Raw genomic sequence first — 18486 nt, forward strand, 5'->3', positions numbered from 1 at the left:
AAACACTGGTTAGCAGAAGCACTTTGCATCACAGTCCAGGTGAGACACTTGGATACCTAGATATTTATTACTTAAATGTGTATGTTAAGTAGAGGGCAAGGGTTCTAAGGGGGCGTGTTTTTAAATCTTACTCTCAGTATCTGCTATCACCTTGTAGTGACCTGCGACCTGCAAAAACTCTCTCCATGTCATATTTCAAAATATGAAGGAAAAATGAGGTCAGCGTAACAGCTTCTTATATAAGTGTAATAAGTTGGTCTCTCTCTCTCTCTCTTTTTGTCTCCATCTCTCTTTTCACTCTGTCTTCTCTCTCTTTCTCTTTGCCTCCATCTCTCTCTCTTTCTCTTTGTCTCCATCTCTCTCTCTCCCATTCTCTTTCTTTTTGTCTCCATCTCTCTTTTCACTGTCTTCTCTCTCTTTCTCTTTGCCTCCATCTCTCTCTCTCACACAGTCTCTCTCTCTCTCTCTCTCTCTCTCTCTCTTTTATCTCCATCTCTCTCTCTTTCTCTGTCTCCATCTCTCTCTAACTCTCACAGTCTCTCTCTCTCTCTCTTTCTTTTTGTCTCCATCTCTCTTCTCTCTCTCTCTCTTTTTCTCCATCTCTCTCTCTCTTTCTCTTTGTCTCCATCTCTCTCTAACTCTCAGTCTCTCTCTCTCTCTTTCTTTTTGTCTCCATCTCTCTCTCTTCTCTCTCTCTCTTTCTTTTTGTCTCCATCTCTCTCTCTCTTTCTCTTTGTCTCCATCTCTCTCTTCTCTCTCTCTCTCTCTCTCTCTCTCTTTCTTTTTATCTCCATCTCTCTCTCTTTCTTTTTGTCTCCATCTCTCTCTTCTCTCTCCTCTCTCTCTCTCTTTCTTTTTATCTCCATCTCTCTCTCTCAGTCTCTCTCTCTCTCTCTCTCTCTCTCTCTCACACTCACACACACACTTGCTATTTTTCTTAAGCTCTTAAGGTTTACTAGGAAACTGTAGATGGATTTCAGGGAAATAGATGAGAAGCTTCAGTGTACCTACATTTATTTTCTTTCTGAAGTATAACTGTTTTCTTGTTATCAAGGAGATTATTTCCTCCAAACTATCAGGCTGCTACTGCGTTCAGTGTGATAACCATTAATCAAAAACTTTTTTTCCAGTCCTGTAATATAAGGATGTGCAGACTGTAAGTCTTTTTTTTTTTTTAATGCAATGACTGCCTGTAAAATTATAGCTTATTAAAATCTACCTCCAACAGCTCAGACAATGAATCTGAAATTTGGTTACCTGGGCAACGCTGACAAGGTGGAGCAATACCTCTTCCACCTACATCTCTATTTCCCGTCGTTATCACACTCTCCTTTCTCTCTCTCGCTCTCTCTCTCTCTCTCTCTCTCTCTCTCTCTCTCTCTCTCTCTCTCTCTCTCTCTCTCTCTCTCTCTGGAGGGAATTGTAATAGTCACAGCAGCACAGAGGCAGTCTCTGCTACATTGTCCTTCTCTGTCCTCTCCTCCTCCTTCCTCTCTTCACGTCCCTCCGTCCGTGCCTGTGTATTTCCTTTGTATCTTGTTTTATCCTCTTACAGTCTCCCGCTTTTTGCTCTCTGCCTTTGATATTCATATCTCTGTTCATTCTGCACGTTCTGAGAGAAGATGGGTTGTGGAAATTCTTCTGCAGCCAGTACAGCTGGAGGTAAGTGTACCTCGGTGACTTTAAATTAGTGTGTATGCCATGTGTGTGAGATCTGGTTTTATGAATGAGGATTTCCCGTGCGTCTCTCAGCTCCGTGTAAGAGGATAAATGCTGTGATTGTGAATGTGAATGGTCTAAAAATATGCCAAGAATGCACTGATTTATAGAACCCAGCTTCACATGGCTTGTTTTCAGGAGATAAAAGTTCTCTCTTTACAGGCTGCTTTATCTAATTCAGGCTGAGCGGTAATTGCATTGAGACGCGTGAAACACAGCGTGTGTGTTTGTCTGCACGTATTTCTACGTGTGTGGTGGAAGACTGGGGACCACTTCCTCATGAGAAACACTGGAAGAGTTTGACAGCAATCTGAGCAGTGCTTCAGTATGACTCATCCTGTTAAACACACACACACACACACACACACACAACATGAAACATTATAAGTATGAATGAGTCTGTGCTCTAATTCTGTTGTCCAGTGTCTCCTACTACTGCAGACTACATTATTCACTTTCTGTTTATTCAGACATTAGCACTGATGTGGAGGTTATGATGAGGTTCTCTTTACTGTCTAATCTCAACCCTTATTGTATTAAGGTCATGGTGTGACACTGCATGTGAAGTGATGAAGGTTATCATGACAGGACAGGTTTGATTAACAGTGTTTGCGGTTGACACAGCAATCACTGTGTTTACCTCACCCTGGAGTCACCTCACAGGGTTAAACACACACACACACACACACACAGTCTTCTCTCTCACTCTCTCCTTTTATCTTAGATTTCTTTAACTCTTCTCAGATCAACTCTTCTCTTCTCTTTTCTTCTCTTCTCTTCTCAATATGAATTTTAATCTGGTTCATTTATCTCAAGTGTAAACTTTTTGCATTTAACTGTGTTTGGCCTAAAATGGTTTGCTTAATCTACTTAGCTGTAAACTAGTTAATTATACTTGGTTGGTTTAAAACTGGTTCACATAAACTGGCAAGTTTTAAACTAGTTCTTTTAGCCCGGTTGGCTGTTTACTACTTAATTGCACTTGGTTGGCGTTAAACTGGTTCATATCACCTTGTTAGCTGTGAACCAGTTAATTTAACTTGGTTAGTTTTAAACCAGTTCATTTGACCTCGTTAGTTTTCCAGAATCTGACTTTGCTAATTACCTATGAAAACTCTTTTTTATGATTATAGTGTGACAGCAAAAAATAAATAAATGAATAAAAACTCTCCAGGGCAGCATGGTGGTTAGCACTGTTGCCTCACTGCAAGAAGGTCCTGGGTTCAAATTTTGGGTTCGAACAGGCAGGGGCCTTTCTGTGTGGAGTTTGCATGTTCTCCTTGTGCTTGCATGTGGGTTTACTCCAGGTACTCTGGTTTCCTCCCACAGTACAAAAACATGTACATTAGGTTGATTGGTAATTCTAAATTGCCCATAGGAGTGAGTGTGAGTGCATATGGCTATCTGTCTATATGTGTGGCCCTGTGATGGAATGGCAGCCTGCCCAGTGTGTGCTGGGATAGGCTCCAGCAGATCCCTGTGACCCTAATTACGAATAAAGTGGGTATAGAAAATGGATGGATGGAAAAAAAATCTCCAGCCAGTTTAGACCCAGATTTCTTACTTGCTGAGTTTATTAACTTCCTCATTTACATACCTCAAGTGTTCAGTGATTTAAATTACAGAAGTGCTTTAAAGGCTAAATCATGCACAGGAATATATATTAAACAGTATTATATTCATTTCACGCTCTTGCTGAAATGCAGACTCTCACACAAGCTCACATGCTGAGGGTCTCCTTGATGACTCACTGTCAGGTTCATATAAAATGAACTGGTGGAGTGAGGAGCCAAATCTGCCTGACAACACATCAAATCATGATGCTGAACACACTGTAGATCAGTCAGGATGTTTCTGTAAAGTCTAGTGTTAGTCCTTCATGCACTCTTTCATGACACTCTCAAACTTTTTTTTATTGTAACGTGAATAAAAGTGACGTCTTGTTTTTTTTCTCCGCAGGTCAACCCGAAGCTGCCAAAGGCGAGTGAGTATACGCTAAACCCACAAATGTGTCCAGGTTGTAGTCAAAGTTCACTTTGGCTTCGCTGTCATTCCACCCTCACACTTCATAGGAAATGTTGAAGGAGGTATGCAGAGGAGGTGGGAGAATGTTCTAGAAATGTGCCCTTGTGTGGCTCAGTTGGTCCTGAGGCTACCTGGAACTGCATGCCAATCAACTCTTCAGCTCTAAGCAGTAGGGGGGAATGGAGCCCAGGTTGTTATTCTCTAAACAGTTCCAAGAAACAGGCCTACACACACACACACACACACACACACTCATCACTTTGCTTCTCTCCAGGCTTGATAGGGCCCTTAGAGTTCATGGCGTGCAGAGCTTGCAGACACGCCAGACAACAGCCAATCACACTTCTCAGTGGGGGGGTAGAAAGCTTTTAACGAAGTGACTTTCAAAACAAGTTCTATCAAATCAACAGCCACTTGCCCTGAGTGATCTCGGTAATCACCAGGTGAAGGAGGCCAATCTCACTATTGTGTCCACCAGACATTATTTGCACGGTTTATATAATTGTCTGCAATTTGCACAGGATGTCTGATTGTTTCTTTGCCAAATTATTCCTCTCTGTTGGGGGGGAAAAGAAGACAAAACAGAGCAACAAGTCATTTGCATAATAACACGTCACGTATTATTGCATATGACATACACAGGATGTACAGTCTGATCCAGAAAGGGCTGTGAAGGTCTAATCAACCAGGAGCTACACCCGATTTTACCTGTTTAATCAGCTGATCATGGCTTTCAATAGATTTAGGTGTGGCTTCTGCTTGGTTGGGATGAAAACCTGCACTCACACCAGAACATTCCAGATCAGACTGTACACCCCGGTCTTATACACTCACCCCAAGCATCTAAAACCAACACTGAAATACTGCGAGTTTTATCTTTTTACTTCAAAGTAGCGGGAATAATCTGAAATTTTTACATTCCTAATTCCTAACATTCATAATTGCTTTTTTTTGTACAAAATGAGTCAATAAGGGACTTGAACTGAAGGTTCATTATTAAAGCAAAATATTCTATACATCCACTTTGTGTATTAATTATCCTACATATTGTCATGGATAGCCTGGAGTCTATCCCAGGGGATTCAGAGCATAAGGCAGGGGACACACCAACCTATTACAGAGCACAATCAAACATAATCTCACACACACACACACCCTTTCAGACACTGTGGACAATTTAGAGATGTCAATCAGCCTATAACACATTTATCTGGACTGGAGGAGGAAATCAGAGGCAACCCCTGAAGCTCAGGGGAAGAACATGCAAATTACACACACACACACACACACAGAGCAAAGGCAGGACTCCCAACCATCAGACATGCGAGTCGAAACATGCTGACCACTAAGCCCTTTTTATTCCTAAAGTTATTTCTAACAGAAAGATTCTGAATGTCGAATTAGAAATCTGTCACTTGTGCTCTCAGACATTTAGACCTCATTGTATATAAAGTAAAAATCCACAAAAGAACTGAAGTATATTTCATTAATAGTATTAGATATATTTAAAAATAATAATAATAATAATAATAAAAAGCTTGCGACTTTTTCCCAAAATATCCTTCTCTGTGGAAACTTTATCTGCATTTAAATTGTCTTCTGATGGGTTACATTATTAAACCTTCAACATTTCAATGGATAATGACCAATCAGTGCTATATTTTCTTTTTTTCCCCAGTGTACACTGTGTTATATAACTGTACATGTTTTCTATAATGGACATAATGTAATGTTTTGTCCACACGTTATCTGAATTCACTGTGTCCCTGCCATTAGGATTGAGGACGCTTCTCCAGAGGATGAGAAGAGGAAGAACTATGGAGGAGTGTACGTTGGATTACCTGCTGACCTCAGCAATGTAAATACAGCCCCAACCCCGTCCACACACAAAGGTCTGATTTCCACCACATCGTTTAAACTGGTCTGGTAAAAAAACAAAAAAACAAAAAACCATCATAAATAATGTCTGGAAAGTTTTGTGTTAGAAATATTTCAACAATGTTTTCACAAAAGCTTATCTTTTATATCTTGATGGAGACCAAATGTCTCCACAGGAACATTTCCCACGTATGAGGTTTCTCTTGGGTTACTGAGGAAGCGGTTAGGGTTCGATTTGGAAGATTTTGTATTAATTAGCTGCATTAATAATTCTGTCAGTGTCCACAGAATGATAATGGGAAAATTTTCTTTCCTATGCGTTTTATTTTAGAATATTTCATTAAGCACTTTTATTTTGGGGTTGTCTCTTTATCGACAGAATTGTGGGTAGTTAAGGAAGAAGGGTGTGAAGAAAAAAGAGTGTGAAGACCAAGTGGTGTTCCCTAGTGCTTTCCCTAGTTTTTTGTTCTGAGAAGCATAAAAAGTTCAGTATTTCAAAAATTTCACGTCCATCATCATTATTGTAATTGTGGAGTTGTAACAGAACCTCTGAAAATTCAGGATATAGTAACATGACAAATGTGTGTGTGTGTGTGTGTGTGTTTTGTTTACTTGGATTTGTCTCAGTATGTAATGCTGAACATTTTTAGTCCCTTTTCTACAACAGATTGATGATGATATCATCAATGGCACATGTGCAGGTTAGTTTATAGTATTAATCAGTTCATTAAGTAAGCAAGTCATTTATTCCTATTCTTATTAATTAACAGAATATCTCGATGTGTATACAGGGCAGGTTGATCATGACTAGAGACATGTCGTGATGTCACCAAGAAAGACAATCACTCCTGACTGACTGAACAGTAGAGAAACTGTGAGACGTCCAGTCGTCTCTCTGGAGCAAACTGGGATCAAGCCAAGTGAGACACTTAGATGAGATGAAGCTGACTGGAAACCTTTTTTACAGTGATTTAAGATGATTTGCCTCAGGGACAGATCAGTAACTGCTCTCAGATCAGTGGCATAATGTGCAAACACCATCTCAGGACATACAGCAGGTCTGAAAAGCAAGACGTATGCCATGTTGGAAGTTTGGAGGACACATGACCGTTGGAAACCAGAACGTTCTGCCTACCTGTGATGAGTAACTGTAAACTCAAGGACTCCAGCACTAACATTATTCTTGCCACTGCTCTGTAAGTAGGACACTGCTGACTCACTTCAGCTTCACAGCAACCAGTCCACTTAGAGACTCTTGTGAAACTCTTGACCATGTGTGTTTAGGGGTGAGAGAAAGAAAAGGGTTTAGAGTGCTCAGAGAAGGAGAGATGAGGTGATAAAATAGGTGCAGAGAGTATAATTGGATTTCATGGGTGCTCTTTATCAGCAAATCTCAGCTAGCCTCTGCTCCGAGGTGACTCTGTGTTCTTTAACATCCTGGTGTTTAGGTTTCTCTGTGTTCTCTCTGCGCTCTCACTGTTATGATCAAACCTGTGTACAGTCTGAACTGGAACATACAGACCCTCTCAGGTTCTCCAGTCACCGAGCATTATCTAGCATTAGCATTACTGATAAATGTTTGTGTCTGTATTTTGGTTGTGATAATATAGCTGGGGTCTATACTGATTTTCAAGAGCAAGCCAGAATGTTTTATTTCTACTAAAATGTCACTTTGGGCTGTTTTAGTGTCAGAATCAAAATAATTTCACATTCGGTTTTATTGTGCACCTTTTCATGTCAGTAGTTACAGGTCATTAGGAGCAATAATTAGTTAGTAATGGAATTAGTTAATAATTAACCAGCACTCATTTCGCTTCAGCTAAGCATCATAGAGATGCTGTACTAATGAAGACGTGAACAGGTTTAGCTTGTTAGTTATCTAACATGGCTAATTTATATACTGCTTTAACAAGCTTAAATTCTGCCTCACTGAAAAAATAATGCTAGATATCTGGTCCACGCTCTTACTGAGGACATGTTTAGCTAGCTAGCTTACCAAGGGGTCTGTTTGGGCAGTACTTCAAGACTCTCTCTCAAGAGAATATCTGCTATGAGACACGCATACATATCCTGTTAGCCACCGTCAGGACACCAAAGCCATGAAGATCTGCCAGAGATCCACTATTTAAAAATGCCACTTTAGCCAAAAGCTAAAGACCTTCAGTGATAATCCATGATAATAAATGGACAACATTGTAGCTAACGTCAATCCAGTTCTTGATACAGTAGATATGATCAGATAATTACCAAATAACATCAGGTTGCTAGGCTACGTAGATTTTTTTTTTTTTGCAACCAGGTCACGTATGAATGAATATCATTTTGTTTACAAACACCAGAGGGTTCTATATCTGTAAAAAAAAAATTTGCCAGGAACCTGCATTCCTTTTTACACTTAATAGAAAAACAAAAAACAAAACAGAACAAAAAAACAAACAAATAAAATGGCTATTGCTACTATGGCTAGTATACTTTAGATTGTTTTATACACAATTTTTTACGTTTATCGATGAAACAAGCAAAGAAAACAAACAAACAATCAAATAAAACGTCTATTGCTACAATGGCTACTAGACACTGGGGGTGGGGTTCTATATAATTTTACACTAAGTGATGATAAACAAACAAACAAACAAAAGTTAAATACATAAAATGGCTACAATGGCTATTAGACCTTGGGGAGTTTTCTATATAATTTATTACATTTCTTGGTGATAAACAAACGTCTAAATAAAATGGCTATTGGTATGATGGCTGTTAGACTTTGGGAAGTGTTCTTGAGGATTGTATTGTTTAATTTGCAAATAATGTTTTGAAAAGGAATAAAGGCAGCAAATATCCATGTTTATATACAGATTATTGTGTAATATATTTCGCTCTTACAGTTCAACTGCTACTTTTTTCCTCTGTTTATATGTAAAAAAAAAAAAATCAAAACCAAACTAGAAGCTAGCTACTGAACTCACTGAAGATGCTGGTCTGACCGTAACACCTGGAACCAGTGGTCAGACCAGGATGGTGATGTAACTTCAAGTTTCAGATACACATCCGATGATGTGAGTGAGAATCTTGTGTTTTGTGAGATACTGTTGATCAGCGTCAGCATTTCAATATAACGAATGCTCTTTTTTTTTATCCACGCTGACATTTGTGTGTCATTTGCGTGCAGTACAATCTCATCCAATCACAATCCTCCCTGTTCCTACAGATCACACAGCATGTATTTTGACACATTTCACAGCTGTGGCTGTTCTGGAGGTTTGAATGTACAGTATATGAATACTTTACAGTTAAAAGCCTTTCACAATGTATTGTACTCACAACTTGTTTACAATCGCAGGAAATGCATAAATACATAAAGCTTGCAGAAAGTGGTTATGTAAATTATTAATATTTGACCTCAACACACTGAACTCTAAAGCTTTAAACTGGACTGGACTGTCAGTATTTCTTTCACGTGATCAATTTCCAATAGCATTTGTGACTGTTTTGTGGTCTTTAGAAATAAAATAAATGTATTTTATGTAAACAAGCTCCAATTATTTCTTGTTTTATTGCATTACACTGGTTGCCAGATAGGGGTTATTTCACCCTGATATATCTACAATATACTGTACCTGGAGGATTCACAACTCCCCTACTGACTAATTATTTAATAATTAGATGATCCTGGACCTGAAACTATAGCAGTGTCATGTTACTCAATATGAAAGACTGCTTTTCAAAATGAAAATGCAAAGTACAGTGCTTTGCATAAGTATTCACCCCCGTGATCTGTTCTACATTTATGAAGTGTTACATGAAACTGAAATTGCCTTTGTTGGGATTTCTACAATTTCATTCACACATATATTGTTTATCAATAATAATAATAATAATAATAATAATAATAATAATAATAATAATAATGTTTTTCCGTCCCACTTCAGTATATATTATTGAGTATTTTATTCATTTATTCATAACATACTGTATAATCCCAATTCATTTTAGCTCCAGGTTGTAACACCATAAAATGTGGAGAAATTCTTTAATTATTACATGGTCTCAGGGATTTGGTTCCTCAAAGCATTTTGACAAAATGGACATTATTTAATAAAGCTAAGCCAATTTGTGAAGCATTCACAGTGGTAACTAAATCTTATTTTCACACAGAGTACAGAGTTCACTTCTCATCAACAGAGGTTTGAGAGGACATTGTTATGACTATAGCAGCACGGTAGACTGAAACAAGAGGAAGATACAACAATCAGCCATAACATTAAAACCACCTGCTATAATATAGTGCAAGTCTCTCTTGTGCTGCCAAAACAGCTGTGACCTGTCGAGGCATGGACTCCACAAGACCTCTGAAGGTGTGCTGTGGAATCTGACACCAAGACTTTAGCAGTCCTTTAACTTCTGCAAGATGTGAGGTAGAACCTCCTAAGACCAGATTTGTTTGTTCAGCACATCCCACAGATGCCCAATCAGATTTAGAGTCCAAGTCAACAATTCTTGCAGTGTCACAGGACGTATTATCCTGCTGAACAAGGCCACTGATATTAGTGAAGATCGTTGCCGTGAAGGCGTGTACTTGGTCTGTAACAGTGTTTAGGTAGGTGGTACGTGTCAAAGTAACATTCACTTCAATGCCAGGACACAAGGTTTCCCAGCAGAACATTGCCTAGGGCATCACACTGCCTTTGACTTCACTTAGTGCATCCTGGTGCCATCTCTTCCTCAGGTTAGTGATACACACTCACCTCACCCTCCACATGATGTAAAAGAAAACAGGATTGATCAGACCAGGCCACCTTCTACCTCTGCTTCAGGGTCCAGTTATGATGCTCATGTGCCCATTGTAGGTGCTCTCTGTGGTAGACAGGAGAAAGCATAGGCACTCTGACCAGTCTGCAGCTAGCCTTCACTCTTCATATGCACATCAGTGAGCCTTGAGTGTCCATGACCTTGTCACTGGTTCACCGTTTTTCCTTCCTTGGAACACTTTTGACAGGTACAAACATCTGCATACCAGAAACACCCCACAAGACCTGCTGTTTTGGACATGCACTGACCCAGTTGTCTAGTCATTGTCGCTTGGACCCTTTCACTTGCCTATTTTCCCTGCTTTCAACACATCAACCTTGAAAACTGACTGATAATTTACTATTGTAAGAAGGTAATCAATATTATTCACTTCACCTGTCAGTGGTTTTGATGGTATGGCTAATCAGTGTACATGATTTAGCCAATTACATGAAACAACAGGAAGTCTCATTACAAAATGTAAGAGCATTACAAAATGTAGCCACCAGATGGGACTATTGTTCCTTTTTTGCTCCACACCGTACAGCTGCATTCTTATACAGTACTTTATATTAATTCTATCTGCAGGTTTATCACTACAGTCTATTCATAAATAAATAAATACAGGAGTATGTAAAGATTAATTTTAGTTTTATATTAATTCGCTTTTTCTATTAACCTAATTCTTTTGGCATTTAGTCCCTACATTTAGGAATTTGGTCTAAATTCCTAACAAATCTAACCAAACCTGAATTAATACCTTTCCAGATCTTCATCCTGGATGTGTATTGATATCTCCTCAGTTTTTCTGATGTTTTCTAACAAACTCTGGATCTTTCCAGGAACTGGTGTGTTTTTTAATGAGATCTCTAACATGATCCTTTAATAGCACACAAGTAGACTCCATAGAAAGAATAACGTGATTGTTTTTAGAGGCTTCAAAGCAAAGGTGGGTACATACTTATGCAATAACAATTTTGAAAATTTTTGTTTCAAAATAATTTAAAACTATATAGAGTTTCTTTTGCCCCAGTGTTATTTATTTATTTATTTATTTATTTATTTATTTATTTATGTATGTATGTATGTATGTATGTATGTATGTATGTATGTATGTATGTATGTATGTATGTATTTATGTATTTATGTATTTATGTATGTATTCTCTCATTTGACGTCAATTCACTTCCAGGTTATAACATGTTGAAAAGTTCAAGTCAGAGAATATCTCACTTATATATCTAAACTAGCAAGGTGCTTACATTAAACATATAGACAAGAACACAAATAGCTCATTCCATCACAGTCTCTTCTGCTGTGGTTCTTGCAATGAGCCCTACAGATCCTCTGCATAATCCGTCTGACTGGACGCAAAACAAGGACACAGGCCAAAATCAGATGCGATCGTTGGCCTATTTTATCTGGTAACCTACATAGACACAGTAACACCACTGGGACAGGCAAGAGGTAGAGCAACGTCCTCCTCCGAATAGACATGTATAAGATAATTTTAGTTTCCAGGCTACCCAGCCCTCTAGAGAACATACCTCTGAAGACATTGACGAAAATGGACAGCTAGATAAAAGTGGCCTATTAAATCAAATTTAGGAGCATGGTGTAGGCTATCCTGTTTCATTTAATCACAGTCTTAGGAGTGTATTAAGAATGCATTCTAGTAATTTAACAGTATTAGGATTGACTGGAGCTCAACAGTCTCAACAGTATCTCATTACAAATAGTAAACTTTCATATACAGAGCTGCTTTAAATGATTCGAGGTAATCCTCCTGTTATGTTGGAACTGAGCTGAAATGACCCATTAAAAAGTTTGAGGTTGACATGCATTTACTGGTATGCATCAGGTAAACTGAATAACCCCAAATTAGATATAGTACCCTATTGGCTGGGGTATTATTTATGCTATGTTTATATATATAAATACTCCCCCTGGGTGGTGGACAGTAAATCAAGAGAAACTGAAATGATTTTGCCTCAGTTTGGGAAAATTGGTTGAATTCATACTATGTAGCTAGATAAGTACAAATCGTGTGTGATATGCCTTCGTTAGCAGACATAATATTCATAAAATGTTCATCCGCCACCTTATACAACTCTATAGGTTAACTGTCTCCTGAATATTTTGTCATTTCTAAATGCCTGCTACACATTTCATACCATCATTCTCAACAACTCCTTCAATTTCTACAGCCACCACAAGAACAAACTGTACTTGTATTGCTTTATTACTTTCCAACTTAGTTCATTTAAAACCATTGAGTCAGACAAGACTTTGCAAAAGAGACTTTACTTCAGGATTGGAATGAAATAAGTATAAATGAACAATATTTCTTGCTATATATTTCATCTGCTTAATTACTTTCTCAGTGTTACATTGACATGTCAGATTGAAAGCTACAAAAAAACTTGTGTTCAGTAACACTTGTATTTATTTAACTATACAGTCTAAACTATTAAAAAAGTGTGCTGGTGAAGTGGGTATTGTTGCTGTCCCACAGCTCTGGTCTTCATGGTTTGATTCTGAGCTTTAGGTTCTGTCTGTTTGGAGTTCCACATGTTCTTTCTCTCTGTGTCTCCAGGTTCTTTGGTTTCCTCCCTCCACACAAAAACATGCTGGTACTTGGATTGTCTGTACTCTAAATAGCCCCTAGATGTGAATGAGTGTGTGTTTATATGCATGGTGCCCTGAGTCCGTTCCATAGTGTTTTCCTGTCTTACGCTTAGTCCCTGAAACTGAACAGTTGACAGTTCACAGTCTGTTCCACAAATCTTCCACAAGGTTTGACATGCCCGTAGATGCTTTTCTGCTCACCAAGCTTATCTGTGTCACTGTAGCCTTCCTGTCCGCTTGAACCAGTCTGTCGTCTCTATTCATCACAGCATGTCTGTCTGCAACTGTCTTTAACTGGATGTTTTTGTTTTCTTCACCAGGCAGTGTAAACTCTGGAGACTGATGTGTGTGAATCTCCGAGGAGAAGCTCTTGATCTGTATCTGCATGATTTTATTAATTGCACTACTACCAGATGATTGGCTATGAGGATGAGGTTCCCTTCTGAGCCTGGTTTCTCTCAAGGTTTCTTCCTCATTTCATCTCAGGGAGTTTTTCCTTGCCACCTTCACCTCAGGCTTATTCAACTTAACTTAACTACAAACTTAATATTTTTTCTATCTTTCTGTGAAGCTGCTTTGCGACAATGTCCATCGTCAAATGCGCTATAGAAATAAATTGAATTGAATTGAATTATTGCATGAATGTGAGAATGTACAGGAAACAATGTGGTAAAGTGGTCTGGTGAGGTGTAGATGCTAGTTCGCACAGTTAGTAGGAATAGCAAGCATTTCTTAAACCCTGCACAGGAACTCAGCAGACAACATTAAACTATTATGGGCCATTAGGATTCTTTTCCTGAGTCATTACCCTAACTCCTGCAACTTATTCACATCCAAATGTGTTAGTGTTTCACTGCGTGACTTAAATAACGTATTCAATCTAACATAAATCAGCAGTGTTCATAATAATCTTGGAAAATAAACTTTTCTGACTAGACTGAGAAAGTGAAAGGAACAGAGTCTAATGAACATGAAGTTGCCAGCTGTACGATGTAGCGCTAAAACACTATGTGAATGAACAAAGTCATTTGCTCAGTCCGCAGGCAAATGGTGGTTATACATGCAAAATCCTGCTGACAGCCTGCATTGTTCTCCCTCGAGACACAGGCTCTTAATATCACTGTGCTAAACTCTATGCAAATCTCTAAGTGAATACTCAGAGTTCCGCACTATGAACCATGACATGGCAGAGCTGAAGGATCCCTGATACAATCTCTGGGGATGTTGACTTAGCCCTAAAGGGTTCTGGGGTCAAATGTCCTTCCTCTAACCACTACCCTTGTGCCCATGAGCAAGACACCTAACTCCAAGCATTCCCAGCATTCCTGTCTCACTATACTATGCTTACAAATGATAATATTTCTATAGCGCATTTCCTGGTCCAAATAAAGCTTTTTTTAAAAAAAAACAAGCAGACAGATAGCTCTCTTGGCTCCTGCATGTCTGTCAGCTTTCAGAGGGACCGTGTTTGTCTCACTGATAAATCTCCACCAGCAGAACCGGCTCTAGGAAATGCAAATTCTGTTGATGTTGAAATGATGTCTGTTATTAACACAATGAAAACTATTCATTAAATTCTACAGAGAATTAAATATTTACTATTAATCTTTAAGTCTTTGTCTTGTTTGATACTGGATATTTATAAATCGGATAAATAATTTGGATTAAACTATTGCCTTATTGGATAAAATATACACTATTGGCTAATTACACTAGTTCTTACACTTGAATAATCCTGCACTAATACCTGAATTAATTCTTACTTAAATTGTTGATCTTTCGCCTGCTCCCTACGTGTGTGAGGGGTCACCACAGCGGACCAACTGTTCCACACAACAACTTGGCACAGGTTTTACGAAGGATGCCTTCCTGACGCAACCCTCCCATTTTATTCGGGCTTGGGACCGGCACTGCATCCATCCACTGCCTGGGCCTTCCGCATGGTAGGCGAGAAACCTACCACTGAGCCACCAGTGCCCTGTTCTTACTTAAATACGAAATAATGATGAGTTCAGTCACGTACTAATCCCCAACTAATGAAGCGCTAACCTTAACCATGACATACGTCTTATGAATTCATTTATAAATAACAAGTACATGGCATAAACTCAATCAAACCTGCTCTATAAGAAATAATAGGAATTAAACAAGCATCACTTCAAACTGTTTATATCGTTTCCTATATGCAGTACATTCTAGTTCACTACATATATGCTCAAAAATATAGGGCTTATTATTCACTATATACGCTCCATACTTAGGGTTTCCTATTCACTATATATGCTTAAAATCTGGGGCTTCATATTCACTATACATTATCACTACTTAGGGCTACTTGTTTACGGTATATGCTCACTACATAGCGCTTCCTATTCACTTTACATGCTCACTACTTAGGGCTTCTTATTCATTATATATGCTCACTATATAGGGATTTGCATTCACTATACAAGCTCACTATTTAGGGATTCTTTATTATACATGCTCACTACTTAGGGCTTCTTATTCACTATATATGCTCACTATTTAGGGATTCTTTATTATACATTCTCACTACTTAGGGCTTCTTATTCACTATATATGCTCACTATTTAGGGATTCTTTATTATACATTCTCACTACTTAGGGCTTCTTATTCACTATATATGCTCACTACTTGGGGCTTCTTATTCATTATATATGCTCACTACTTAGGGATTCTTTATTATACATGCTCACTACTTAGGGCTTCTTATTCACTATATATGCTCACTACTTGGGGCTTCTTATTCACTATATATGCTCACTATTTAGGGATTCTTTATTATACATGCTCACTACATAGGGTTTTTTATTCACTATAGATGCTCACTACTTGGGGCTTCTTATTCATTATATATGCTCACTACTTAGGGCTTCTTAGAGCAACATCATTCACTGACCACTGATCCTCCTTACTGAATGTAGAAGGACGCACTAATAAACTAATAAACACCAATCATTTCACTTCAATTTGTTTTCCATCATTCTCCAATCCTCTCTTTTATGAGTACTTGGACATGCTCTGGCTGTCACGAGCTCAAGGCTCTACTCCTTTAAGAGTGAAAATACAGTAGCATTTATCCATTTAGGAGACACTTCCAACTATTAACATTTAAAACCATTCTCTACCATTCTATAAGGTTATTTTCTGACATGAACAAGAGCACAGAAAAGATAGAATCGACTGTTCATAACCATTTAAAGCCAGGAGACTTGTTTGACACGGATGAAGTAAAGCAGTCAAAATAAACACAGTGACATTTAATACCAAAATCACAGGGGAAATAATCATATACTACAGTGAGATTAGAAGAGAAATGGCCGGAGAATGACGCAAAAGGGTTGAGAAAGAAATATTGGTGCTTATTATTAGTGTGTCCTGAATTTTGAAAGTAATCCAGTGCAATTCAATGAGGTTTGTGTGCACAGCTGTACTGCATATGGCAACGAATATAAATCCTAATATTCTAATAGAGCAGGTTTACTCCGACGTGTTAATTAATGCAACTAACAAGCATGTACTTAAGGTATGAATTCATAAGACATTGTTATGGTTAGTTGGTGATTAGTACATGCCTTAACTCACCATTAGTTCATATTTAAGTAAGAATTAATTTAGTGATTAGTGCCAGATTATTCGTGTACTTTTGTTGGAAAGTGTTTCCAGTGTTCCTGCTTTCCTTATAATATTATCAAATTGTCAGGCGTCAAAAGTTTGAATGTTAAAAAGCCCTCAACTCTCTTTATACAAGTATTGAACCAAACAATTTCAAGCTTGCAGTAAAAACCTTGAAATAATACTCTGATTAAATCATATGGTTGTTTTATTTTAATCCTACAACAGAAAATGTGAGATAAATTTAACTATATTCAAGATATTTTCCCTTTGCAAAGACTGGAGTTTTAAAGAACATTCCTGTTATATATTACACATATTAATCCTCCTGAGGAGTTTGAGACTTGCTGAGCTCTGGGTAATGTCTGGCCTTTTGATTACTGTAACTGACCACACTTTGACCTTGGGCACGATTTTACGTCATAGACAGTATTTACGATTGGAATTACATAGTGGTCTCTTCTCTAGTCTGCCAGTGCAGTTTGACCTTTTGTAACAGAGCACACACTCTTCCAGTGCTTGTGGATTCACCACACTACAGTCAGATGCGTATGTGTGCCTGTGTGCAGAAGCGTGTGTATATACACGAGCTTGTCACTGACGTAAATGTGCCTTCTTGCGCTCAGGGTCGTGGTGAGCGGAGAGGACAGGACGTTTCACACCAGAGTGAATATCTGCTGATTTCCTGACTCTGGCGCATGCAAGGATTTCCTTACAACTTTGGTGAGGGATAGAGGATGCTGCGAGGAACTGCCCTTTTGCACTAATACCCACCTGAGATTAGGTTTTATAGCTTCTTGTACTGTGTGAATGTGGTCAGGAACTGATGCTGTCATGATTCAGAAATAAAAATCTTACCATTTTTTTTTAAATCTCACAGAGCACATCTAGTACAAATGAGAAGGTTTTATAAACAGTTTTCACTGGGTTCATGAATTTTACTTTTGATTTTATAGTTTTCAGATGTAGCACATGTTGATCTGACACTTTGTACAGACATATTTATTCATTTACTGTAAGAAGTACTGAAATAAGCGTCATTCTCAATGAAGAAATAAATCTTGCACAATAAATGAAAATTACGACTCCATTACAGGAACTCCATAATTATCATTATTTTTGTTTCCACTGGATTTCAAATCCAAGTCCTGCTGCTAAATGCATATTCTTCTAGGTCACAGCCACCATTTATATTTACATTTCTACCATTTGGCCGACTCCCTTTTTTCTGAGGTCAAAATATATTTAATATATGTGCCATTCCACCGAATGGGTGCCATTTGGGTTGTTGTAACTCTTCAAAATTAAATTTCATTTTTGATATATTTTCAGCCCTGAATCTAATAACACACATATTTAACTAATCAGAATGTCTATTGGTCCATCTCAGGCAACCTTGTTTTGTTTTGTTTTATTTATTTATTTATTTATTTATTTACGTTTTTTAATCCGATGATGGTTGCATTTTTCTCAGTCCTGTTACCAAAACTCATGTGCCATTTAAAAAGTATGTGTAAAAGTATATCAACTAATTATTTTTGTTTTCCCTTCACGAAAGTGCCACTTTTCAAGAGATAGTTGGTTACACATTTAAGTAATTGATATTTGTGACTAAAATATCACTATATATGCATGCAAGCTGTATTTTTCTGAATATGCAAAGCCATTTTTTTTCATTTTAAAGAAAACCCAGACCTCAAGTTTATCATCTTTTTATTGTGTAATTTCCTAAACAATTGGATAAATGATGGGCCAAAAAAATATCTTATCTAGTATATCTTTATTTTTTGGAAAAAAAAACAAAAAAAACA

The 18486-nt window shown here is 37.9% G+C and overlaps 1 protein-coding gene across 1 annotated transcript; it reads left to right on the forward strand.

Annotated features, from left to right (window-relative positions):
• Positions 1-1421: 1421 nt before the first annotated feature.
• Positions 1422-9110, forward strand: si:dkey-261e22.4 (overexpressed in colon carcinoma 1 protein homolog). The gene is made up of 5 exons (XM_058416622.1): positions 1422-1662; positions 3679-3703; positions 5521-5636; positions 6273-6323; positions 6414-9110. Exons 1-5 carry the CDS (start codon positions 1623-1625, stop codon positions 6431-6433), a joined length of 252 nt encoding a protein of 83 aa, XP_058272605.1. The 5' UTR covers positions 1422-1622; the 3' UTR covers positions 6434-9110.
• Positions 9111-18486: the final 9376 nt, after the last annotated feature.

Source organism: Hemibagrus wyckioides, linkage group LG19 (genome assembly GCF_019097595.1).
Source record: "Hemibagrus wyckioides isolate EC202008001 linkage group LG19, SWU_Hwy_1.0, whole genome shotgun sequence".
Taxonomy (NCBI): Eukaryota; Metazoa; Chordata; class Actinopteri; order Siluriformes; family Bagridae; genus Hemibagrus; species Hemibagrus wyckioides.